This window comes from Triplophysa rosa, linkage group LG4, assembly GCF_024868665.1.
Source record: "Triplophysa rosa linkage group LG4, Trosa_1v2, whole genome shotgun sequence".
In the NCBI taxonomy this organism is placed as follows: Eukaryota; Metazoa; Chordata; class Actinopteri; order Cypriniformes; family Nemacheilidae; genus Triplophysa; species Triplophysa rosa.
In genome coordinates this window covers 13,105,656-13,133,325 of record NC_079893.1, presented here as the reverse complement: position 1 = coordinate 13,133,325, position 27,670 = coordinate 13,105,656, and the positions used below count along the sequence as shown (strand labels likewise).

Here is a 27,670-nt window from a genome sequence, read left to right as displayed (position 1 = left end):
CTTACAGAGTATGCTTGTAGCCGCTATGAGGCTGCTCAGGTAGCAGCGGGAGTAGCATTCGTCAAGTTAAGATTTGTTCTACCTCTGAAATAATTTTAGAGACATTATTTTAGGGTCTAAAAACTACAAAGTGTTGCTTTAAGAAAATATCTCCTGTTGTGTTCCACAGAATAAATAGTCATATACAGGTTTTGAAAGACATCTCTATAAGTGATGAATAAGTGATATTTTTTAACTATCCCTTTAAGTCGTAAAATTAGAGTTATAAGGAATGAGTAAATGAGTAGGCCTTTGTCATAATACCAGTAGAAATTTATCAGAAATTTACTTAATTAACTTAGCATTAATCCAATGGTATATTTCTTCAGAATGAACCCATTGTTTAAAAAAGTTGATGTTTTGTTTTGTTTATAAGGTGTATGAGTTTTATAATCTACCTGTTCTTCATGTTATCTGTATTTCTACCTGTATTCCTTTTTTAAATGCTAGTGAGTACAAAGGCATCTCGACAGTGACATATACGGCACTGAACACTCAAAGTGTTTATAATCTCTTCCTACTTTAGCGTGTTTAGAGTGTTTGCGTTTAAAGCCGACTTTGTTTACTCAGCTCTTTTTTACCCTCCACATTTTTCTTCTGTATTTCCTCTGGTTTTTGATTAGGTCACATACCATATATGCAGGAATGTGTTTTCAGAGGTGACTGAAGAACAGCTTGGCCTGTGGTAACAAGCTCACTTTTGATTGCATCACATCCGAGGGAGAGAAAGAGAGGGTGGTGTTTTTTCGTAGGTAGGTGAATCAGGTCTGAAAGAGGAAGTAGGATGTCATAAAGGCGTGTTAGCCACCAGTCACTATGCAATGACTCCATGTCTGTGTCTGCTCTCAGTGTGGCCACTGCTTCCATCGACAACTCTGAGAAATGACTCTTATACTGCTCCTGTTTTTGGCAGTGACAGCTAGCTGGACTGGACCTGGTAGGTGCTCACTGTAGTAGTTTTTTTTCTGTATGTGGAAGCTGTCCTAGCTGTCTTTCTTTCTTTCTTTCTTGCTTGTAGGCCTATTTTTTACAAAACATTTTAGAAAAATGAACACTGTAATTGGCCTCTAGGCAACACAACACTTGTAAAGTCATGTAGACTTGATGTGCAGCTTTCGAAAATTATCCAGCGTATGAACACACTCAAGAGCATTCAAATTAATTCCTTACCACAAAGATTAATGCTTAAGTCTTTGATACAGAGTGCTCTGATAAATTATAATTTGCTCTTTCGCTGTGTTCGTTTCTTTTGGTTTTATGCAAAACATCAAATAGCTTGCCTTTGTTGAATGAAGAATGAAAACATCCAACATACATCTTCCTCTTGGTTTATGAGAGTAATGTTCAGGTTCTGGTGGCCGGTTTCACAGACAAGACTTAGCTTAAGCCAGGACTATGTCTTAGTTAAATTATGATATTAGAGTTAATATAAAATAGGAAATTTCACTAAAAAAGGAAAAGCCACTGGAGTTTCCGGTGGTCCAGTGTGTGGTTGTAGCTCAAATAACATGTCTCTGTGGAATTACAACGGACCTGAACTATTTCTAAGTGTACAAATCCAACTCAAGCTTATAAATGAGCAGTACAATATTTTTAAATGTAGTAATTTTGACTAAAGTCATTTTACAAATTGCTTGCCTTTACAGTTCAATGTGAAGATGAAGGGAAGGAAGAGACAGAGAACGCATCAGAAGACTGTGAGTATCTCCTTTAAACAATATTTCTTCATTTTTATTGTAATATATATGACGAGCAAAACAGTCAGTTGCTTAAAGGGATCCCTTTTGTCATTTCATACCCATATGGCTTTCTTTCTTCCGCAGAACACTAAAGAAGATATTTTGAAGAATGTTGGTACAACAGCAGTACATATTCACTTCTATTGCAAAGACACAAAACCAATGCAAGTCAGTGGGTAACATTTGTTGTTCAGTTACCAACATTCTTCAAAATATCTTTTTTTGTGTTGTGCAAAAGATACAGGTTTGAAATGACAAAAGGGTGGGTAAATGATGACCACCTTAATCTGATGTGCTCTTGCGTTCAACAGCTTTGGAAGTAACAACTTCTATAACGGAAACCAATGCAGAAGACCCGGGTAAGTCTGACCAAAATGTACTGTGTAGTCTATGTCATAAGCCGGTTATCGTAATACACACTGTGTTTTGACCTCAGAAAAAACTTGACTGTACAGACACTTGTTACATTATACAGTATATTCATCACTCAATTATTCTTTAAAGAGAATCATGAGAATGCAGGCTCTGGAGATTACACAACTCAAGGTACAAACTACATTTTTTCACATGCAACATGCCAATCTAAACTCAATTTACCACACCAGCACTGTTGTAAAGAGATAGTTCACCTTAAATTGAACATCCTATCAGCATAACCCCAACCCAATGTCTTTCCATTGTATTTTCTGTCTTTTGTGGAACACAAGAAGAAATGCAAACAGCACATTGGGTGGGTAAAACATGACAGGATTGTCGTTTTTGTGTAAACTTTGTTAAGCAATGTACATGTCACTGTAAAAGTTATGAGGATAAAATGTCTCTGGTTAGGTGCAGATAATGCAGATCGAGACTCTTCAGCAAGCCGTAAATTAGATGATGATGCGGAAATAAATCCAACTGATGAGACAGAAACAGATACAGGTGATCTGTACACAGTCATCATCATATCTCTGGTTCTCACACTCATCATCATCCCTGTCATTGTGTGTGGAGTCGTGATCTACTGCAGAAGGAGGACAAAAGTTGTGGGTATGTCATTCAGTCTTAAATAAATGTGCTTTAAAATCTTTATAGATGTTAAATCAGTCAGAGAGAGGGAGTTTACATTTTTTCTGGATCACAAAAATATTTACACGTCCTGGGAATTCTCCAGGGTGAATAAAACCAAATACAAGATGTGTGTCCTTTCCAGTTGACAACTTGTTGGGCTGAAACAGATTTGCACGCTCAACTAGCACATTTCAATGTGGATTCAAATGTAGTTTTTAATCCTCCTTACATTGTAGAATGATGTAATTTTCCCCCACTTCACAAGAATTTGGTGTACTTCCTGTGTCTATAATTGTTTGATAATCTAAAATTAGTTACTTAGTTTAATTTAAAGTTAGTTCCATCATATACAGAAATATATTATGCTGAAATAATTTACCCGCTGTATAACATAGTGTGATACAGGTAATGACTGTAATAAGTCTAACATCTTTCTTTTTCTGAAGACGAAAAAGAAGATCATTATTTGGATAATGAAGACCATGAGAAGGTGCCAATGTATGTACAAGCTTTTACTGTTACTACAATCTATATGTAATATACCATGTTTGGTAGATTAATGATGGTGGTTTTTTCATTTTATGTATTTACTGTTACTACAATCTATATGTAATATACCATGTTTGGTAGATCAATGATGATGGTTATTTCATTTTATGTATTTTCTCCAAATGGATGACTAGAGTGTTTGTGTGTAAGTGCAAGTGGCATAAACCGACACTGTGAGTTGTGAGACTGTAAAACCACCAAACTGCTTAAACTTAAAACCTTAAACACAAACTTATGAAATAGTCTTTATAGGTTATTTAAATAGGTTATTCATTTAAGAACATATCGCCACCTTAGAATTTTTAGAATTAGGCTATTTAAAATTAGAATTATAAGGTTCCATCTGACGTTTTTGTCAAAATTAGTTATTCACATATTCCAGTTCTGTGAACTTAGTCAACTTAGTTACTTGATGTAACATTGTGTACATTTAGGGATGTTTTAGAAAACAAAAAGGTTTTATCTACAAAGTCAAATGGAATGTGTAATAAAGCTTAATAAAATGGAAGGAAGGAGGCGGGAACAGGCGAACAATCAAACACTTTAATCAAAAATAAATAAACAATAGCCAGCAGCAAAACAGGCCGGCAGCCCCTCACGGACGACTGCCGGCCACACGAACATAAACAAAACTTAAATGTCCGGGCCCGGTCCTCTCTCACCGTATTCTCCTGCCGTTCGTCCTTTTATGCTTCCGATCTCCTCCGTGAGAGATACGAGGCCGGTGTGACGCCCAGCTGACACTCATTATCAATCGCGTCCCGGCATCGCTTCCTCCTCCTACGGCTCTCGTCACGCCTCCCTCGTCACAGAATGCTAAAACTTTGAAGCTCAATATCTCAAAACTGAATCAGAATGCATATAAAACGTTATATTTCAAACGCGACATTATGCTCTTTATTTCTTTTGGTCATTTAAAAAAGAATAAAACATATTTTTGTAGCAGGCAGATAAAGAAATTTAAAAATGTTATATTTATATTGTATGTGTCACGGATCACGGAGGGTAGAAGAACCCAAGCGCAGGCAGCGGCAATGACGGGGTTAACAAAAAGACTTTTAATGACAAAAATACAAAACAAAGACCCACGAGGGGGTAAAACACAATGACACGGGGAATATAATAACACAGACTAAACAGGAACACTAAACTAAATAAACAACACTTGACACGGTTAACTAAACTGAACACTTACTGAGACCGACGGGACAGCACAACAGGAAGCAACAGACGGGAACAAGAACGGGCAAAGATGGTTGACGCTGGACGAATAACAAGACTACTGGGTACAGCACAAGGCACATAGCACACACAATGACCGAACACAGGACAATGAAACATGAGGACTATTTAAAGGGAGGACAACGAGGAAGATAATGAGGGGCAGGTGGGAAACATTAGACACGGCAGGGAAGCAATACATGAAACGAGAGGGGCGGGGCCAATGACGAGACACTGGAGAGAACACATATTATTGTCAAAAGGACAATGATATGTTTCTCTCCACACATAACCAAAGGCTTTGCCATGGCTCTGCCACAGGACCAAGAAAAACATGACTAATAGAGACAGAGCCATGACAGAAGCCCCCCCTTTAATGAGCACCTCCAGGTGCTCACCAAGGGGTAGACAGACGAGACAAGGTGGACTGGGTGACAGACAAGACAAGACAATAGAGAGAAAACAAAATCAGGGGCAGACATGACAAAATCACAACAGGATTGGGGTGGGATAATAAAAATAACAAACATGGGAGGGGGGGAGGGTCCAAACAAGGGCTCATGGTGGTAGGGAGAAGGGGGAATAGTCTTAGTCCGAGGTGGCGCTCGAAAGCGCGCAGCCCCGGGGGGGTTGACGGGGGAAGTCCTGGGGGGAACAGTCTTAGTCCCTGGAGGGACCGCCGACTGGAACGTCTGCGGGACAAGGCTGGGCACCGACTGGAACGTCGGCGGGACAAGGCTGGGCGCCAGCTGGAAGGCCGGCTGCTGCACCGGCTGGAAGGCCGGCTGCAGCACCCGCTGGAAGGCCGGGCTGGACGCCGGACTGGCTCCCGGCTGCATCGGGCTGGATCGCCGGACTGGACGCTGGCTGGATCCCGGGCTGGACGCCGGCTCGACCACCGGCTGGGACGCCAGCTGGACCTCCGGTTGCACCAGACTGGACGCCGGCTGCACCGGAGTGGTAGCCGGCTGCATTGGACGGTACGTTCCCCCGTGACGCTCCTCCCTCCTTTTCCACACCGCCGGGTCTGCAGCCATCCTTTGCAGACCCGTGGGGACCAGAGGTAGTTCTGCGTCAAGGGGACCCCCAGACGTCGTCCCCGAGTCCTTCCTCCCCCACTCACCACGGTCGCCGCCAGGAGAACCGGGAACCGTGGAGCTCCAGCCAGAGGGTACTGAGTCCCCCCGGGCAGCGGCAGCCAGGACGAGTCCCCCCGGGACGCTCGACCGTGGAGCGGAAGTTCCAAATGGAACCCCACTCCCGGGATCATCCCGGTTGGCCACGTACCTGACCATATCCGCGAACCCGAGAGGAGCCAGCAGCCTCTTCTCCGACGGTGTGAGGCGCCGGGTGAGGCAGCAGTTGAGGATCGTCTTCAACTCCGCCTCACTGAACCCGGTCGCCTCTGCTACCGCCGAGAATGCTCTGGCGAACTCCCGGTCCCCATAACTCCCCTGACAGAACCCCAGCAGCAAGTGGGCTAGGCCGGATCGGTGGGACGACGCCTTTCCGTCCTTGGGAGCCGCCTGCTGGGTTCGATTTGGCTCGTGTATTCTGTCACGATCTCGCGGGAGAGAAGAACCCAAATGCAGGCAGGCAGTGAATGGGGTTAATGAAACAAGACTTTAATAACAAAAACACAAACAAAATACCCTTGATGGGGAAAACAGAACTGAGAGCTGAATACAAAACAAAAGACTTCCCACGAGGGGCAAAACGAAAACAAGAACAATAAAAACTAAACTAAAGGACACGACCAAACGTCTTAACTCAACACACGACAAGGGTAGAACACAACACTCACAGAACACGGGCACGGCTAGGGACAGGAACACTTGTACAATACACGAGCACAAGACAAAGAAACATGAGGGCATTTATAGGTAAGACAAATGAAGGATAACGAGCGAGGGCAGGTGGGAAACATTAGACACGGAAGGAAAGCAATACATGAAACGAGAGGGGCAGGGCCAATGACAAGACACTGGAGAGAACGCATATTATTGTCAAAAGGACAATAATATGTTTCTCTCCACACATAACCAAAGACTTTGTCATGGCTCTGCCTCAGGACCAGGAAATCCAAGACTAGGTGAGGCAGAACCATGACAGTATGCTACTGACAGTTCAACAAAGTAATAACTAATAGCAATTTTTATTGAATGAGTATTATGCTTTGAGTTAACTGCTTGCATATATTTAAAATGTGCAAAGATGTCACTCAAAATTAGTTCCGTTTGAATGATAAAAATGGACCACAACTTCCTCCTGATAATGAATGCCTGCAAAGTCGTGCTCTTTTAAATACAGTTGTATGGCTTATTTCTTTGGCACCTCATTGAGCAAAAGTACCCAGTTTAAAATAAAACGGCTAGGTCCGGTCTATGATTCTGATTGGTTGTGCCATGTTCATAGCTGTTGTAAAATTCCCAAAAACATACATTACAACCACATTACATAAGTATCACCATACTGTAGATATTCTGAGACACTTTATGTTTTTCATTTGTGTTGCCCGCATCACTGTTAACCATGGCTTCTTGCTTTATTCAAGGAATAAGTCATGGAAAAAATATGCCATTAATTCTTTACTGTTCTTCCACCGTTTAAATATATTTAATATTGTATATTATTAATGACATGGCTATTGATAATGATGGCTATATGATAATAAATATGACAAATACATATGATATAATGTACTTATAATTATCATATTTATGATAAGTATAAATAAATAATATCATCATTATAATATAAACTTATACATGAAAATAAATGAATGGTGTCATTTGCCTGTCCCCAGGCCCATGTTTGAGGATGATATTCCATCAGTGATGGAGCTGGAAATGGAAGACCTAGAAAACTGGATGTCGAAAGGTAATATAATAGATAACCACAAGGCCCAATCTTCTGATTCTGAGAGACTACAGGTGCTGAACAGAATTAAAAAGTGATCATTAAAAAAAAAGTACATGCTAAACTGGTTTATAAATTACATCTGCATGCTTTTATTGACATGGCAAAGGATTTATCCAGATGTCCAGACATTTTTTACATATTTTAGTTTTTTGCTTTTACAGCCTCTTATACTCTTACAGTTCTCGAATACACCATTACAGGGGCTTCGCTAGACTTAAAGCTCTACTGGGACACAGGCCCCCATTACTTTTTGACAGCGGCTATTTGCACTAAGTGTAAATAGCAATAGATGCAATTTACACTAAGTGAAAATAGCGACAGATGCTATTTACACTAAGTTTAAATAGCAGTAGGTTCTGTTTACACTAATTGAAAATAGTTTGTGTATTCGTACCGGTTAAGGTGCGTGACTGCGTCGCTTTTACAAGAGTGAATTATGTTACTACGTTGCATATAGATCCATTTTGCCGCTATTATCAATGTAAATGATTACACTGACAAATAAAGTAAATTGTTAAAACTTAAACTTGAGATTTATGCTGAGGCACAGCAGATTTATACCGGCGCACGTGCCCCAGTAAAAGATGTCTAGCGACGCCCCTGCACCATTATTACAATAATTTAATGTAAAAAACTGAAAACGTAATTTTCAGTCGTAAAATACGTTTGTGAAATTCGAGCTGTTACCAGCAGAGGGAGCTGTTGCATTAAAAACCATTGGCGTTTAATTGCTTTAAGTTTCTTTATGCTTTGCGTCGCTAAACTTTCTCCATACAAATACTCTGCAACTTCGCAGTTATGTCATGTTTGCACGGAGAGATGTCCAAGTGTGGGAATTAAATAAAATAACGTCAGATTTATGACTTAAAAATAAAAAATATGGAAACATTTTGTTCAATTACATATACAAAGAGGATCTTTGTGTATTCTAATCACTGTTGCAGACACATGGCCGTGGACACGAGCCAAATTTAATAAAAAGCTTCTCAGTGTGTACACTTAAATTTCTCCGTCATTCAGGTGTCCAAACTTGGTATATGTACTTTACACAACAAAACTAAAGCATATTCATAGTACTGTAAATAGTTGGACAGCTGTAGTGGTTAGTAACAAAGAAGTCATTGTCCAATCTTGCAATTATTTTCATTTCAGGGAAAAAAAGTGACAGATGTTGTACATTGTGTCCTTGATTTTTTTCATACATTTACACGTCATATATCTTTTCTCCAGAGCACAAAAATTTCTCTTGGGGGTTAAGGGGTGTTAGACATGTGAAAAATCATGGGCGTCAGCTGAACTGGATATAGTAAAATGTGATTTTTATGTGGAACAAGAAACGCTATTAGACAAGGTATGAACGTGTGTGTACATCTGTGTCAAACTTACTCTGGTGTAATGTGTAAAATGTCATTTTCTGGAACTGTGAACTTATAAAGTTTAGTTACCTCCTATTTTAGTTTTCAGAGGTATGCAAGTAAAGATACTGTACGACACAGAGTTCCTGCGCTGCGCACACCATGCATCTAAATGAATGACTGGCTGGACTGCCTTATAATAACATAATAAACAACAGAGTTGCCCGTTGACCCCCCATAATAGACATGCAAAGAACACAAACAGTCAATGACACACATTCTGTTATGAAGTCTATATCATTATTTTCATGAGGCTGTGTACATAGAACAGAATAGCTGTGAGGGGTGACTTCTGACCTATGGGTACATGCTGCCAGCAGGAACATCTGGAAGTCATTACAGCAGGCATGCATGGAAGTGTGGCTCTGAACAGACTGGAGATGAGGAGGCCCTCTATTTTTTATCCTTTACATGCTCTCTCTCTCTCTCGCTCTCTCTCTCCTCCTGGGAACACCAGAGGGTCAAAGTCCACAAGCCAGGAATGCACACTTACGTCAGGCACACTGTTTTTTCCCAGGATTCTTTTGGTATCAAACACTGTGGGGGACCAGGCTAGACAATAGCTAGGTGATGCCAAAAATAAGAAATGCTTATATAAACAGGTCACAGATATATCTCAGCACAAGAGTAGGAACATTGATTTTTGTGGGTGTACTATACTGTACATCAATTGAAATTGACTGCAGTTTGGTGTCTTTAAAGAAATAGCGGCATTGTAAAAAATTACATATAATACATAGATGCACAAACGTGTATGCACGCTTTCCACCTTCCACATTATGAATGAGTGTTGTTCGTCCTGTTAAAATTAATTTCATTTACTTCTTATTTGTTTCACAGGCAATAGCTGTGGAGCTCACGCTGTTCTTGCAGCACCCTCATGATGTGGCCCCTCATATCAGTTGTTGCACAGTGTACTTACTGAGGTGTATATGGTAAATGTATTTGCAGTTCGGTGAAACTGGCTTTCAAATTTTGTAATGCTAATATAAAATGTAAAAACATTGTGAGATGTAAAGCATGTTACCCTTTGGACAAAAAAAAGAGACAATTATCAGATGAGAACCTGTTGTTCCAGTCAGTTGCACTGAAAAAGCTCTTGGATGCTGATATGGTTCTATGTAAACTTGAATTTTTGTTTTGAGTGCAACACAATGACAAACCATGATGTTTCTTTATGCCACAACATTCTGAAAATATTTATATGGTGTAGTTTAATTCTGTCAATCAGCATTTCATTATTCAATGTAAATATAAAAACACTTTTTAAAACTTTTTTATTTATTTTTAAACTTTTTTTTCAGCATTTTTCTTTTCTTGACATGCTTTTCATGGTCATGTTTATTAGTATATTGCAATTTAAATGAATAACAGGAACTCATAGGAAAAGCCACCAAAATGAAAAATCCCCTTTGTTATTTTATAATAAAAGAGGAACAGCTGAAATTGTGTTTGTATTGAGTGCATATGTATTAATGTGACCAAATGTATGTTGTCATTCTAAGAGGAAATTACTGGGGTGTTTTATTAAAAATACTGAACCTAAATTAGATATACCGAATATGAGTTCGGTATATTATATAGTATAGTATATTCGGTAAGTTAGTCGTTTAACTTCAACAATGGCAAATTACATCCCTCTAAAGCATTTTTATGATAATTCTGTGTTTTCTAAATATGTTTTAAATAAAAAACACCAATTTCTTACATCTACAATTGCTTTCTGATTCTATAAACATACATCATTTAACAATTATTTGGTAACATATTTCAAAGATAAAAACTGCAGAGTGATAAAGTGTTACTTTGGTTTAGATGTGTCATCAAACCATGAATGGTTGCCTATGTTCTGACTTTTAAACCACAGAATCAGTTATGCTGCTTCTATGACAGTCTCTCTACCTCTCTGTCCCTCAATTATCTTGCAATCTTCCCTTTGGCCTATTTTTGCCATCGGAAAAAAGGGTGATGAGTGAAGTACACATGGTGTGTGTCCACCAGTATGTGAATAAATGAATGTGGCTCAGTCCCCTAGCTGCTGAGTTAAGAGGCGCTTCAAGTGTCTCATAAATAATTGACCCAGAGAGTGCCACATATTCCAGCACAGGCTCACTCTATAAAGCACCACTATCAGACTTATGACAAATCTACAGCTGTATCTCTTGACTGCTTTTATACTTTATAGCCTCATGCAAAGGTATGATTACTGATTGGAATAGTCTGTAATGTTTTGACTTATGCAAAATGTACGAGCTCAGAGCAACCAAAAAAAAACTGTTTCATATATTCTATAAATAAATAGGCTACCATGGACTTTATAAGGGAAGTCTTACCGACTGTTAATTCAATAAAAGTAAACATTCGGCTTTATATATATTGAGTGTTGTGTATTTTCTAATTGAGAGAGTCTGGAATATGATGGGAATAAAAAAGAACAACGTTTACCGTTGAGTGGGGTTTGGAACAAAGCACAACTTCAGGGAAAGACTGCTGTTATCACGTGATGCAGCAAACTAGACAGAGTACAGTGTAACAGCGGTGGAAAACAAAACCAGATGGAACTCGTTAGATAGTTTTTCCTTTCAAGTCTTGTCTGGTCTGTTTGGCTTTAAAACTTTGTTGATCAGAAGAATGTGTGCAGATACATTTGGGTTCTTGAAAGAGTTGATAGTTCTCGGGTTTCAAAGAGTAAATATGAAAGATTTTGACAGTTATTAGCCTATCTCAAAAAGTGCATGACGTATAGGCTATTTGATGTGCTTGTAGATTATAAAATATAAACGTGGCTTTTATCAGCTTTTTACAGTCTATTTTATATCAATCAGCCTGCATTGTAGATTTTACTGTTGAGCTATGCAAAATATAGGCTACTTTGATTTCATCTCTTTTGAAAAACGGCATCCGAGGCACATGAGTTCATAAAAGTAGCATGTTAATTACTTTCTATGAATTATTTCTATACAATTATTATTTTTAACGTAACAAAAACAAACATCCAAACGCAATATACACAACATTTGAACAGCCTAGCTCTGCACAATAAACCGTCAAGATGCATATCTTTATAATTATAAAATCTATACAAAAAAATATAATAAGTAAAATAATTAGCACTTACGGTGGCATTTCATTGTACTTCAAAATGTCCACATAAATTATACCTTCTACTTTCTGTGTCCATTTACCGTTCTTATGCAGGACAATGTAGCCACACCATATTTAAGCGACACTGAACTGGGAGCTGGTGACGTTCCTAGACGACTCCGTACGTCATCATCCGTGGACGGGGAGACGTACAGGAATCGGTTGGATAAAGGCAATCGCGCTTTAACGGAGAAGCGTTGTAGTAACCATAGCTTTCTTCAGATCCGTGATATTTAACCTAGGGGTTTTGTTTTTGCAAAATATCCGTGAATAATTACAGCCACCCCTGGCGCATGGATTAAAGATCTGCGTGTATCGTATACACTTTGATCGGATAAAATGTTTGATCGGTGCCTGTGAAACTTCGACTCGTTTTTGGAGGACCCTTTCATCTTTCGGTCACACCGGAGTAGAGGAGACACCGGTGTAGCCTGGGCTTTGGATAAGATATCTGGAGAAAGCAACAGTTCCTGTGCATATTTAAATTGGAGCTTTATTTTCCATTGTCTTCCCAACAGTTTCCAGGGTAAATGCATTTATTCCTTTAATAGAACGCCCAGTTATTAGCGTGTTTCGCCAAAAGGCAAACTTGCGAGAATGGCAGTGGAGGAAAGGTCTATGTGATCAGCTTCAATGTACAGGGTATTTAACCTATGAAGCTGACTGCATGGATTTTTCTCCGGTATTTTATAATTGTGTTTATGTACTACTGCTTGTAGTTGGCAACCCGGTGTATTTTCTTCTGCTTATGGGTGTCTTCAGTGTATCTACCTGGTGTGTAGGGGTTGCAAGACATTTTAAACTGCAACGTTTAATTGATACGATAAATCTCATACACTAATTCGAAACACTTAACGTTATAGGTAAACTATATTAACCACATGTCAAGTTCTAAAAGCACAAAATCCAGAATGAAGGAGTTTAACTTAGTGGCTGCAAGCATGACTACAAGCATGAGCAGGTGTTTTCTTTCTGTGTTATCCAGTTGCAGTGTTGTTGTTTTCGTTAATGTTTCATAATAAATTCACATTATTAAAGTATACACTTAGCATTTTATTGGTGTTCATTTTATGATAGATTACGATGTAACGTTAAATTAACAACAGCAGATTAAAACTACAGTTGCCCTTTAAATACACTAAATATTTTATCAGGATGTATGTTTTAGCGTTCACATATGTCCAAGCTCTGTTTGCGTTTCACATATTATTCATCATTAAATAATGTATCATGTATAGTTTGATTTGTTTCTGGTTGTTTTCCCGTTCTTTAGCCGGCTAGTGACTGGACTTTAGCTTAGCAAGGTAACACCTTTAGCATGCCCGCAGCTTCACGATCGAAATATAAGCTCCTATTAATCGTTTTACTCATTTTCTTTTTTAGTGTAATATGGTTATACAGTTTATTTTAATAGAGTGCCCTTTTACCTGTGTTGTCAATAGCATCTTATGCTAAATTATCTTTAGCATGTTAGCTTAGCTTGCCAACAATTGACGTTCACCCTATACAATCGCCCCCTCCAGAGGGGCTTTAAATTCATATCAAGTGCCTCCCAGTGTGTGTGGGGAGATTTTATATTTTATTTGGCTTTTGTATGTAAACACTGTTACGTCTGGCGCGCTGTGCTTGTGAAATTATTAATATGTGCAGATTTATGCCCAGCGCGTGCGTGGCTCCAGACAAGCACATGTTAGCACCGACTACAGCTATTGCAAGTTTGTCCAAAGAGTTTCTTCTCTCCAACTCTTTGTAAAGTTCGCTTCTTGTTATACCGAGCACAACATCCACATTTATGATAATACAAAAGGCACAGTTACAATATCTGTAACACGAAGGGATGGGCAAATAAAGACAAGGCTACTCCAATCATAAATATCCTTCACGATTTTTTAAAGATCTTTAATCTTAATATTAGCACAATTTAGTTTTAATGTATAACTGTATAAGAGCGACTCCTAATAAAGTTTGATCCGGTGAACTTGTGTTTTTGAAAGCTTGAGACTCAAGTGTAACATTATGTAACTTGTTGTTTAAAAGGTTTGCAATGCCATCTATTGCCCAACGTGTTTATGTAATATCTGTTGTCAAAAAACTTACTTGAATGAAGTAGGTTTTTAAAATTGTTACTATCTGATCAATTCTGGTTGTATAAGCTATTGCATTTTAAGTTGTAACATCAGGATTTGATAACAAATGACATAGACAGACAGTCCAGAGTAGTACAATAATGCTCTGTTAAGGTCTGTGACTTTGTTCTGAATTTGTGTGGCTCATTCAGGGACACATCAAAAGGGCAGTTGGGGGAAAGTGTCTGACAAAATTGGAGGGAACGGAGAGGAAAGAAGGCAGGAAATACAGAGGATACAGTGTGAGCACTTTAGTTCTCACACCCTTTTTACAACATCCATTTCCACATCAGAGTGCTGGCCAGAGTGACCCGACTGCACTCAGCATCCTTCTTGAATGGGTTTAGCTGTTGTGTGTGAGTTTCTTTGTATCGCACCCCTTCACTTATCCTGCTTGGATGATTTCAAGCTCTTCTGTGGCAAGAGTGTATTTTTAATACTCGCCAAACGCCCTTCATGTTTTGAGAGAGAGCACAGAAAGGTCGTCCAGGTGAGATTTTTGGTGGTCAGACTTTATCATTATTATGAAGCATGTGGTTGATTTGGGAGCAATTTATTTAATGATGCATCAAGGATGCAAATTTGTGTCTTCTTTGAGCGAATGAGCTCATGTCACTGATCGAATCTGATTGTAGACTTAATGCCCTGTGATTTCTCGATGTGGTCACATGGTACGCTGAGAAAAAATACCTCAGGTCACATGACTCTTTTCCTTTAACAGAGGTGTGAGTTGCCATGGAGCATTGCTGCTTTGGTCTCGCAGCAATCAGACAGGAGCAGGAAAGGATGATAATTCTTTCCGGAATGAATACTACATGGATGTTCATGTGTTTTGATTGCTCTGTTTCAGTCAGACATTGTGCAGAGTTGTGAAATCAATAAATCTCAAATACTGACACCTAAAATTAAAACTCTTCCTTTCTTTAATGTATGCATGAGAAGAGTTTGACACTCAGTGACTCTGATATCGATTTTGAGTAAAGCATTTTAAGGACCTCATGCGTTCTCCTCTTTGTTGAAGGCTGAAGGACTTCAAAAAATGTATTTTTACGGCGATATTGATGTTAGTTAGTATAGTGTAACAGAAAACGAATGCTCTCTGAGTCTTGTGTTCCTGCAATGGAGCCATCACTGTAGCCAAAACAAAGTTTAGCTTAAAAGCAAAACACTGCAAAATATTTTTTCTGATGGCTTCTCTACAAGCACTTTTGTGATGTGTGGGGAGATTTTAAAGCTCAATTTCATTAATCTTGTAAATTTCTTGCTGTATGTGTTTTAATCTCAGTGTTTTGTGAATCACACACTAAGCATTCCTGTTCCACTTCTGGGGCCCGTTTCAGAAAGGAGGTTTAGTGAAAACTGAGTATATTAACCCTGAAATGAGGGAAACTCTGGGTTTTCTGTTTCAGAATGCAAGGTATGTCAAACCCGAGAAAGCGGGGTAAATCAAGCCCGTTTCTAAAAGAGAGGTAACATAACTTACTCTGTGAACCTAACCTGGTCGGGAGCAGTTTTTTTTTGGTTAACCCAGGGTTTCTTTCGATCTCCCCCCCTTTTTAAAACGCAAGTGGTGTACCTCATTCAATCATTCATTTAATGCAGTAATACATTGAACACATTTTCATCACACAGAGACCAGTGACTGAAATGTTATATGTGCTTTTATAGAGGTCCCTGAACATGAAGTAGCTGCAATAATTCATAGGGATACTTTGATTTCAGGAGAACAATTCAGGACCCAAGTGGAATTTTGTCATTTCCAATCCCCATGCATTTTTATTAAAACTGTACCATTTTTCTTTACAGTGAATTAGATTCATCAAAACATATCTCATCCATCCTTACAACAATAACATCAGCCATCCTGGCCGTGTGTTACATCAGAGCATATTCTTTCTCTTACGTTTTCTCTGAAATGTTAGTTTTCTATGGAGGATGAGAAATGACTTGAAGTGTATAAATAAAGTGCCTGAATAAATAAATGAATAAATACAGACATAAATGAACAGATAAAAGTAATCAACAATCATTTTAGACATGCAGCCGCTCCTACCCAAATTTGCTCCGAGCAGGATTAAAACCAGCGATCAGTCTTATTTTGACTCAAGGGTCTGATGCCCTACAAGTGTCCTATAGACAGTGACGTCTCACACTTACTACTAGAGCACTGATGGGGAGTGAGAACATAAGAGTTTTTTTATGATTTCTGTTTTCACTTTTGCATTAATTCATTAACTGATTAATTAATTTGTTTGGTACATTTATCTATTTATCAATTTAAACTTAGGTCATTTTTAGCACATTAGTAAATCTGCTGTATACTTGGCTGTGATGAAATTGTGCCTTGCTCTCAAACGCTTTCTGCAGCCATGTTGCTTTTTTGGAGCCGTTGCCATGGTAATTTGTAATATCGGAGCTCCATTGATCATGGCTTTTCATAGACATGGTGCACGCGCTTAACTCAAGGTAAGCCTACCCAGAGTTGATAGAACTAACTCGGATCGGTTGTTCTGAAACCCAAAACTCAAAGTTTCTCATCTCGGTGTAAATCAACTCTGAGTTCACATTTTAACTCTGTATTGGTTGAACCTCCTTATTGAAACAGGCCCCTGATGTATTATAGATTGTTTATTTGCTTGGTCACGCACTCTTTCACCTATTTTTTTCCCAATGTGACTGCTGGGTCTTTCCAGACTCCGGTGGTCATTTTCAGGTTTAATAAAGCTGTACATTATCTTGCAATGCTAAGACGTAAGCATACAGGGCCCGGTTTTCGCAACTATTGTTGCTCATCTGGCTTTACATGGTTTACCAAAAGCCCCCTGAGCATTGGCACAAATTTTCACCTCCTGTTTGAAGCTGTTTTTCAAACGCTGCTCTGAAGATGAAAGGGTGGAGGGTGTTATTCTTTACTTTCACTGTTCAGTTATTCTTTCTTCTTTCCTGTATGTGCTGGTGTGTCACAGCAAGCTCTAGAACATGCGACTAGAAATCACTAGATGGATTTGATGTCACGGTCGAATTTATGATTAAGTAAAGAGCTGTGCACAAATCTAAACTTCCAGATTGAGAAATCTGTATGAATGTTTAGTAATCTTCTGCACATCTTGTTTTATTCTGTTTTTTTCAGGATGGGTTCTTCAGAAGTACAGTAACTTTCTTCAGTTCGTACTTGTATCTGGCCTCATTTCTTGCAGTGACATGGTAATAGCTTTGCTCTGGTCCACAGAGATTGTACATGCAGAGCTCCTGGACACGGCAAGCAAGAGCGGTGTCAATAATTCAGGACTCTACTATGCAGACTTTGGCTTTGGTTTGCGTGACGGGCTTAAGAGATCATAGGCAGCTGAGAGAACATTACATGGACCAGCACATCCATCTTACGGTGCAGTGATATCACTCATTGCCAGCTTTTGAAGATCTCTGCTAGCCTACCGGCTGCTTCTCGTATCTTTTTGCTTACCATGTGGTCTGGAAAGCTGTCCTTGTATGTCCTGTTGATTATCAAGCAAATTCTAAAGCCAAATACCCCATTTGTTCAGTCTGCAGCAAGGGTGCCTTGTGCTGTATGCTGACAGTCTTTTTAGTGTGCACACTTAAGATGCTCCAACTAATCTCAGTCCTTAACAGAAACAGATTTCAAACCTGTTTAAAATGGACTATAGATGATAATCGGTGACCCAGATGTTTTTTAGATTCTCACCCCAGAACTGCTTAAAATTTGTCAATGTGTGCACAGTGTTGTATCTAAGAGGCAGTTTACACGAATGCGTTTTGGCTGTTCAATTACACGACAATGGTGTTTTGGGGGACTGAAAGCTTTTGAAAACTTTTGAAAACGGGTCTCAAAGTGCAAGTTTTTGAAAACGACGTGTAATCTCTGAGGTGCCATTTTCCAAAAACGATGATGTCAATACGCATTGTATTGCGTATTACGTGTTCAGTCTGTAGGCATGCAGGAGTATTCCTAAATGAATAATGGCGGCCTCCGTGCTCTCTTTATACTGCAATACAAAAGGTAGATTTACTGCACCTCTACAACCAGCAGAGACAAACTATTTATGTACACAAAATGCAAACAAACACCATATTCGTTTTCCCATAGGGATGCTTATATTGACCGTTTAACGGATTAATACTGTCAGTTAAACGGTTTAAAAGGTATGTTTATTTTTTTATGAAATAATAACAATTTATAATAAAATGATTATAATAATAATTTAAGTTGAATTATTAATTTTTAACATGTTTTTTAGTTTGCTGTATGGTGAAAGAAAAATATGCTATACATGTGTTAACTCACGGAGCTTGCAGACACGTGCGACCAGGTGTAAATGCCCTCCCAAACGTTTTCGAGACAGATTAAAATCTCATCACGCAAACCACTTGGAAACTGGACAAGTGTAATGTGAGAATTTTCGGTGCTAGAAATCAATTTATCCTTTACATAAACTACATAAATTACATCTCATGGATGCTTAGCATCGGCATAATCCCTTGCGCTTTGGAAAGGAGAAAAGGGTGCGACCTGTGGTTTCCCTGACTTGTAAAAATAACCTACTCAATATGACTAATGAATAAGTAATAAATAATGTTTGTATTTTGCGCGGGTATGGCAGATCGGACTCAAAACTGTTTAGCTAAAACACAATTATGTGGCCAAGTGCCCTCTTTGGATATTAATCCTGGCTGTTGGAAAGCAAATGAAACGTGCTTCCCGAGGCATCTACATCTCGACATTCCTTGGACATCCGTGCCATCTGAAAGGGTGTTCTCTGCCGTGGGTCTACCTATCAACAGGCTCCAGACTGTCCCCACAACACGTAAACATACTTTATTCAATAAAAACTAGCCAAGCCTTGGATTGAGGTAGGCCTGCTATTTTCATTTGACGAAGAAACTTTCTGACAGAAAAAAACTTTTTCTGTCATAATGTTTGTCATAATTTTTATGTTTTGTCATAAGTTGTTAATTATTTAAGTGATTTTTTTTGCCTGTTTATTTTATGCTTTTTATTTATATTATTTTAGTTTTTCGCCATAGTCCAAAATGCTGGCGGTTCGGTGAAATTTCGATAATATGTGAATCCAGGTGCTGTTGTTGATCTATTCTGTATGCTGCTGTTTGCACGTTAAAATAAATGAGATTTTTTTTTTTTTTTAATGGCTCACAGACACTGGTCAACTGTAGCTGTGTCTCATCTCTAAGTCTGCGTCCTCCAGACGTTGTATTCGAAGGTGTATGTCACCGACAAATGTGACCTCTGGAGGACACAGCCTTCGAAATGAGATGCCAATTTTATATAAAAAATTTATCAGTTAACGGTTAATGTTCGATTAACGTGCGACGGTTCTCGGTTAGGGAAATTAAAGGGGTCATATGGCGCGAATACGTGTTTTTCTGTCTTTGGTGTGTTATAAGTTACCCAGGCATGTATTAGGGTGTTTTCACACATGTGGATCGATTGCTTCGTTCCGAAACGGGGGGTTAAATCGCTACAATGTTGCAATTTATTTTAGTTCGGTTCGCATTCACAAGTGAATATTTACAAACGGACCAAACTTGTTAATAAAAGTCACGTGCGAGTAAACTCTCCTTCGATTGGTCAGAGTGCATCTGTTTATTTTCCGGGATTCCGCTCAAAGATGTCATCTGTCAGGATGGTCAGACAGCTGCTATGCAGCATTTTTTGGCTTGTTTGGTTACTGCTGTTACGGAGTTTCTTTGCCTTCGCGCGGCACTGTTCAACCGACCGATTAAATCCCATTTGTTTTAAGCGTTTGCTAAACACTTTACATTTCGGTGTTTTTGTGAGTTGTGGAGAGCTGTTCGGCAATGTGTTTCTTCTGACCAAATTTCAATCAAACACTTCACTTCTTCCCTGCTCCAAGTGAGCCCATGGTTCATTTTGGGAGTGCGACAAGCAGAGCAGGACGAGCGTTGTGAGGGAAAGCCGCGAGGCAGCTGCGCGTTGCACCGGTTTCGCATCTCTCACAGCGGAGCTTGGGAAGCATAAAAGGAGGAGCGACAGCAGTGAAGGACGAGAGAGAACCAGGCCTGGATTTTATGTTATGTTTTATTATGTTTGTGTTTACTTTCGTTTTGTTATTTGTTTATTTTATTAAGTTTAGTTTAACGTTTGCCGGTTCCTGCCTCCTTCCTTACTTTGAACATTGTTACAGGGATTTATTAGCAAAACAATCCTTTTTGCGTCACGCAACTTTACGTAATTACCCATCATACATTATGATACAGTCTGGTTCGTTGGTCGGTTGGGTCGGATGGCTTTCACACGTCTAGCGAACCGCTCCAGAGTTCGTTTGCAATCAGGCCAAGACCACCTTGTTCAGGCGGTCTCGGAGCGATTGTTTTGGGGCGGATCCTAACGCGATTGCCGTGTTCACATATGCCTAAACGAACCGAACCAAGAGGGAAAACGCACCAGGTTCCGAAACAAAGACTTATGTGTGAAAACGTCCTTAGACACGTAAAATTGCACCAATTAAAGAGTCGGAACAAAAGATGCATTCTATCTGAAAGCTAATGCTCACCCTGACCTGGCTGAAACGCCTCGTGTAACCACACCACCACAAATTTACGTCAGTTCGTGGTATGATTTGACTAAGACCGCCCAAATGTATACGTAAGTAAGGTGGGCGTACCTGTCAGCACAATTGCTTTGGAACCTGATGTTTCAAATATGGTAAGAGGCGTTACATTTCCGTCAAATGCTTGCAGTATTCCATACAATCACTACGCACTGGTTAACTGGCCAATCATAGCACACCTCGCTTTTCAGAGCGATGAGCTTTGTAAAAAATCTGCACGTTTCAGAGAGGCGGCGCGAAGAGGAGATACAAAGATGCACGGTATGTGGAAAATACAGCGTTTTTGAACCTTAAATCGTATATACACATTGCATTACATCTAAAACAAATGATAATATTTATTTTAGCCGTGTCATATGACCCCTTTAACTGAAATGAACATCCCTCAGATCTGTGTAAACGCAGATCGTTTTGATAACTCTGTCGTGTGTACATGAAACTTTTCCAAAACGTAAAGGAGAAACTTTGCCGTTTTTCATTGTGTAAACACTCTAAAATGTATATAAAGTGTTTCAGCAATCTTGTTTGCTCACCACATGTTGCTGTAAACACTCACACTCTTTATATAACACAAAATTATATAAAAGGATTACATTCACCAGGGTCTTTTGCTTTAGCTCTCAATAGACCCTGCGAGAGGTTGTGAAAGGCTTGCCCTCTGTTTTGTCTTGGGCTCTTTGTATCCCCCCACTGTCTTTGTGGTCTCACCCTTGGACCCAACAGCTGCCCTGCCCCCCACCAAGTCCCCCAGAAACATCAGCACAGGAAAAACTAGCGCTTCACTTGGCACTGTGCTCCATGAGACTGAGCGCTTTCACAATAGTTCACACAGATTATGGTCAACAAATGTAGTTATCAGTTTTACACTTTCGTTTGTTTTGCATAAGATAGTGTGTTCAAAATAGGTTTTAAAGCTGGAGGCAAAGTTCTGTAAAATGTTCAAAACGTTGCAGATAGTGCTTTTTATAAAGTGCAAGGTAGCAAGGAACCAGAGTGCACTTGTAAACAGAAATTGTGTTTGAGATTTGAACGAGTGCATGGGCTCACAAAACGTAAGTTTGATGTTTTCCTGTGTGAAGTCGGTCAACTGTAGTCATTTGGTAGTGAGTGTGAAAGACAAATGCAGTGTAGGACCTGTCATTGGGGAAGGGCCCTTAGAGAGAGCTGTTTCAGCTCTGTTATGCCAACACTGCTGTCTTTTGGTTCTCTGAGCAAGCCCCCCTCATCTCTTGCACATACAGAACACACACACACACACACACACTGACTGCTGTGATGCAGGACAATCCTTTCAGAAGAAGGAGGCCCCCAGTGAAGGGCTGTTTCCATGGTAACACCTGGCTTCATGAATGGATCTGAGATTGTGGTCAGTGGCCTCCCAGCATCCTCCACTGGCACCGCAGGATGATTCGGATTTAATCAAGCAAACCATCTGCAGCACTTGCTTAGTAAGCTCTTTTGGCTTTCTAACTGAATCTCAGGTCTGAATTTTTTGTATGTCATTCTAAGAAGTTTGCTTGAAACCTTTTCTCGGAGTAAAAACCTCTTGTTGTGCTTTTTTAAGTAATAACTCGCCATGTGCCAGAGCTTGCATAATGTAGAGTTCTTGAAGGAGCCTCTTGCCTTTAGCACAGTTCTCAGAGCTCATGTGAAACAACCTTTCACTGCTTTGGAGAACCCTCATCTTTTTGATTCCAGATTTCTCTGAATAAAAACAGATTTTATGAAAAGCAGAATTTCTAAAAATGTGTTCCCCTAGAGGTGCATCTCTCCCCATGTGCCTTCTCTCTTTCAGACATTGAAACTAAACATCAGCTTTTTTCTGGCCCACACTCATGTCGTCTTCCAGCCTGTTGATACTGAATTATTTACTGTGCAGTGTGCACCAGAATTCAGGTTAAGTTTTGGAACTGGCTGTGTGCAATAATACTTGTTTCTTGGGGCCACAAGTTGGCCACCGTTAAAGGTCTAGTTTGTAATTTTTTTTGGAGGATCTATTGACAGAAATGCAATATAATATACATAACTATGTCTTCAGAGGTTTATAAAGACCTTACATGATGAAGCGTTATGTTTTTATTACCTTAGAATGAGCTATTTTTGTTTACATACAGCGCATGGATTTCGACATGTTGTTTCTACTGTAGCCCTAAATGGACAAACTGCTCTACAGAGCTCATTTCGTAAATACGTTATCTCCTACGCAAAGAAGCGAAAACGTGACAACATCTTAGTCGGCCATGTCAGCCACCATTGTGCTTTGAAAGGGAGGGGTGGAGTGAGCCATTGGTTTCAATTCGAAACCCGACTGCAAGATGCTGCTATATTTCATACACTAGACCTTAAAGCTGAAAGAATACTTTCGTTTTTCCATCTACCACTACACTACCTGCGTTGAAGGTCACCAGAGTCTGCATGGAGCTAGAATTGTGTGCATTTTTGTGGCACATGCGTGGAGTTTCAAACCGGGCTGAATTTTTCCGGGCCCNCACACACACACACACACACACTGACTGCTGTGATGCAGGACAATCCTTTCAGAAGAAGGAGGCCCCCAGTGAAGGGCTGTTTCCATGGTAACACCTGGCTTCATGAATGGATCTGAGATTGTGGTCAGTGGCCTCCCAGCATCCTCCACTGGCACCGCAGGATGATTCGGATTTAATCAAGCAAACCATCTGCAGCACTTGCTTAGTAAGCTCTTTTGGCTTTCTAACTGAATCTCAGGTCTGAATTTTTTGTATGTCATTCTAAGAAGTTTGCTTGAAACCTTTTCTCGGAGTAAAAACCTCTTGTTGTGCTTTTTTAAGTAATAACTCGCCATGTGCCAGAGCTTGCATAATGTAGAGTTCTTGAAGGAGCCTCTTGCCTTTAGCACAGTTCTCAGAGCTCATGTGAAACAACCTTTCACTGCTTTGGAGAACCCTCATCTTTTTGATTCCAGATTTCTCTGAATAAAAACAGATTTTATGAAAAGCAGAATTTCTAAAAATGTGTTCCCCTAGAGGTGCATCTCTCCCCATGTGCCTTCTCTCTTTCAGACATTGAAACTAAACATCAGCTTTTTTCTGGCCCACACTCATGTCGTCTTCCAGCCTGTTGATACTGAATTATTTACTGTGCAGTGTGCACCAGAATTCAGGTTAAGTTTTGGAACTGGCTGTGTGCAATAATACTTGTTTCTTGGGGCCACAAGTTGGCCACCGTTAAAGGTCTAGTTTGTAATTTTTTTTGGAGGATCTATTGACAGAAATGCAATATAATATACATAACTATGTCTTCAGAGGTTTATAAAGACCTTACATGATGAAGCGTTATGTTTTTATTACCTTAGAATGAGCTATTTTTGTTTACATACAGCGCATGGATTTCGACATGTTGTTTCTACTGTAGCCCTAAATGGACAAACTGCTCTACAGAGCTCATTTCGTAAATACGTTATCTCCTACGCAAAGAAGCGAAAACGTGACAACATCTTAGTCGGCCATGTCAGCCACCATTGTGCTTTGAAAGGGAGGGGTGGAGTGAGCCATTGGTTTCAATTCGAAACCCGACTGCAAGATGCTGCTATATTTCATACACTAGACCTTAAAGCTGAAAGAATACTTTCGTTTTTCCATCTACCACTACACTACCTGCGTTGAAGGTCACCAGAGTCTGCATGGAGCTAGAATTGTGTGCATTTTTGTGGCACATGCGTGGAGTTTCAAACCGGGCTGAATTTTTCCGGGCCCTGCTTTTCATTCATTTATCAAAAAGCTGTCACTCATCTCATCATGTGTCCATCCGGGCTCTGATTTGCAGTTGGGGTGTGTTGTCCGTAGTTGCTGCAGGCCAAAGTGTTTTCAGACTTTTTTGGAAGTATTCATTTAGAGATTTGACAGAACGTTTTGGGTTTGAGTTCATAACAGTTCATTCAGTTTATGATATTCAAAGGTTTAGCGAATTGGGGCTTCAAAAGAATTCAAAAGCTTCAAAGAATGAACTGTTGAGGAAGTATATAATACAGCCCCTTTAAATCACCGTCCATGTGTGAGGTCCATATGTCTGAGATGTTGTGTGAGAGCTGGCTGGCCTTATACGGGGTTATGGCATCTGGTGGCTCAATCAGACCGACATAAGGACTATTAGTTGAGATAATCCTACAGAGACAGAGAGCTACAGTGACCCAAGAGCTACTGGATGATACAACCTCACTCTCTCTTTTACTTTGTGGAGTCTACCTTGCAAACATTGTCACTCTTTCCTAAAAACCATACGTGGGCATGCTTTGCCATCCTTTTAGTTGTTGACAACAATTGCCATTTGTTTGCTTAGTCCACAACAGTGTTGCAGAAGAGTCTTAGTTATTGAAATGTGTATGTACTACTATGTGCGTAATTCTCTTCTTCAAACAGCTATACAGTACGCAGACTCGCTTCATAATTTATTTGTGGCAGTAGTTTTTTAGCCATGAACTGAAATAATGTTTGTCTAGCTGGAGAGTTGGCCTTGGGATATGTACAGCTGGCATCTTTGTGTTCCTGTACGTGTGTGTGCGTTGCTCGGTGTCTGCCTACGTTTACTTAACACACCAGCCCGTTTCCTCTTGCCTGTAGTCTGTGGCTCAGCACATCAAAGGCTGTCTCTCTGCAGAGCCCGAGATAACAGCAGAGAATAAACCCTGCTGCTCCGTTAAGCTTTTCCAGAGTCTTTCCATTGGCCTCGGGCGTATCCACTCCCTCTTTTGTCTTCCTGAAGCCTCAGGATAGATGAGCGTGCGTGTGTTTGTGTGTGTTAGGTGGTTGGCTGGCACTGCATCCTAGGTCGAGTTTGTGCGGCGTTAGCCAACATTTTTCCTCATTTCTCCAGTGAGAGAGAGAGCCGTGTCTGTGCGTTGATGTTCGTTTGTTTGTTTGCGGACCTGCCAATCCTCTGTTGTCCTCTCTGGATAGCAGCTGTTTCTGTTGCTATAAGCCAGACTGTTTTGCCGTCTTTCACTCCTGTATACACTGAGACTGTCTTAACCTTATTAACTGCCTACATGTTTATGTCTCAAAGGAACGATTGATTTTGTTTGGCACAACAAATATTAGCTCATCATTCATGAAAAGTTGTCTAGGTAGTAGGGGTAAGAAAACAAATTGATGTATTGAAGATTTGTAGTATTTTGTTTTGCAGTTCCCAATTTAATATATTAAGGCATGTAGTCAATATTTTATTAATATTTAGCTTGAAACCCCAACATTTTATTTTTATCTTTATTGTGGTATGAAGTTAATGCCAAGATAAATTCTCATTCACTGTATTTGTATGGAAAAACTGTAATTAACTGTATGAAAATTTACTTATTTTATTATTAATAGCTTTATTAATTAAATGAACTGTATGAAAAAACTAAACTGTTGCACTGTTGCATCATTCTGCCTAAAATCTTTTGCAAGTCATGATATGGAACAAAATAAAGCAATAAGATATGTTTTATTTTTGGATAAACTTTTTTATTCAAAACACTTCCTCTCTTATAATAGGCTACTTCATAGTGTTACATTAAAACAGTCCCAATCTAGATCAAGATTCTTTTTGTCTCTGTTAGTATTTTTGCTGCTGTCCTTCTGAAACGTTGTATTTTTTGTCATAAATCATTATTATTAGTTACCCCTTTGTTTATCACTGGGTTTTGCAAATATCTAACCAATAAAAGTATTAAAGTGTTTGTCAACTGTGACAACAGTATGTAATAATTTAAAAACGACTGTTTTATCCATTTCCTGCAAAACATCAAATTTGGACACACAAGGTTTAAGAAGCACAGCGACGATTTGCTACTAAATATTTAACATTAGCTATCTCTGCACACTCTCCTCGTGCTTTCATCTCTTCACCTGCCAAGATGATTCCTCTTAAAATGTTTCAACGTGCATGTTATGTTCCCATAAAAGGCCTGTTTTGTCTTGCATGTATTACATACTTAGTTCGGCTTTTGCGCTCATATTATAAGTGCTATTCTATTGGTTTGCATTTGGACTGCATCACAGTTTTGCACTGTAGCAATCCATGTTTCAAATGCATTATTGCAGTACCTAGGTCGGCTCTGTTACATTAGGTCATTAGAGGTCAAGTTCATCACTATTCTGTGAGATAAATATTTGTTGACAATTTGATATTGTCAAGGTTCTTTTTAATGTTGACTAAAGGCTTTGATATACTTGGAGCCCCAGAACACACCCCCTTATTAGGCAAGTGCTCCGAGGTGCAGCTGTACTTCGGGGCGACCCCGAGTTTGAATCCCAACTTGTGGTTCTTTCTCCCTCTCACATCACTTCCTGTCTTCTCTCCCAATGCACTTTGAAATAAAAAACGCCCAAAATAAATCTGAAAAGAAAATTTAGGCCTTGCTTGTTTCAGACCAATTTTTTTGTTATCCAGATATTGCTACATCATTGTATTTTACAGGTGCCTGCTTACTACAACTGTCCTACTTGATAGGGAGCCCTTTTAAGGGGAGAGTACATTAAACTACTTGTAGTATTCTTTAAAAGTGAATGTGACGAGCTCCTTTGGCTTGCTAATGGTTAAATGTCCCCCACATGCCTTTTCATCCCTGAAGCCATTATGTTTTGCTGATCTTTTTTTCTCAGGAGCTCTGTCAGTGTCTCATCCTTTAGATGGTCATTGTGAGGGGTGCCTTTGTGGTGATAGGAGCTTTGTGGGCTGCTACAAGACTTGTGCTTTCCTGTAGCTCAGTGGTTAGAGCATGGTGCTAGCAACGCCAAGGTCATGGGTTCGATCCTGGGGGATTGCACACACTCAGATACAATGTACAGTATAATGCAATGTAAATCGCTTTAGATAAAAGCATCTGCCAAGGGCATAAA

General features: G+C 39.6%; 2 protein-coding genes across 3 annotated transcripts in view; both read left to right on the top strand.

The window, feature by feature from the left end:
• Positions 1-814: 814 nt before the first annotated feature.
• On the top strand, positions 815-12,117 carry tmem154 (transmembrane protein 154). Of its 2 annotated transcripts, XM_057331104.1 has the most exons (8): positions 816-976; positions 1,686-1,736; positions 2,090-2,137; positions 2,283-2,324; positions 2,607-2,807; positions 3,275-3,326; positions 7,405-7,478; positions 9,776-12,104. In XM_057331104.1, the coding sequence occupies exons 1-8, from the start codon at positions 922-924 to the stop codon at positions 9,817-9,819; spliced, it is 567 nt and encodes a 188-aa protein (XP_057187087.1). In that variant the 5' UTR covers positions 816-921; the 3' UTR covers positions 9,820-12,104. The 2 variants fall into 2 exon arrangements, with proteins under 2 accessions (XP_057187088.1, XP_057187087.1); XM_057331105.1 differs by lacking the exon at positions 2,283-2,324 and having other exon boundaries at positions 815-976; positions 9,776-12,117.
• Positions 12,118-12,225: 108 nt separating this feature from the next.
• Positions 12,226-27,670, top strand: part of fbxw7 (F-box and WD repeat domain containing 7) — a 167,003-nt gene continuing 151,558 nt past the window's right edge. The window contains exon 1 of the mRNA XM_057331100.1: positions 12,226-12,605. The gene's annotated coding sequence lies outside the window, so the exon portion shown is untranslated. The remainder of the gene's footprint in view (positions 12,606-27,670) is intronic.

Excerpts from the sequence above, each read along its gene's own strand:
- tmem154 (XM_057331104.1), top strand. The coding sequence starts at position 922 with ATGACTCTTATACTGCTCCTGTTTTTGGCAGTGACAGCTAGCTGGACT. Across the intron at positions 977-1,685 it reads AGCTAGCTGGACTGGACCTG|TTCAATGTGAAGATGAAGGG; the intron begins GTAGGTGCTCAC and ends TTGCCTTTACAG. Across the intron at positions 2,808-3,274 it reads AAGGAGGACAAAAGTTGTGG|ACGAAAAAGAAGATCATTAT; the intron begins GTATGTCATTCA and ends CTTTTTCTGAAG.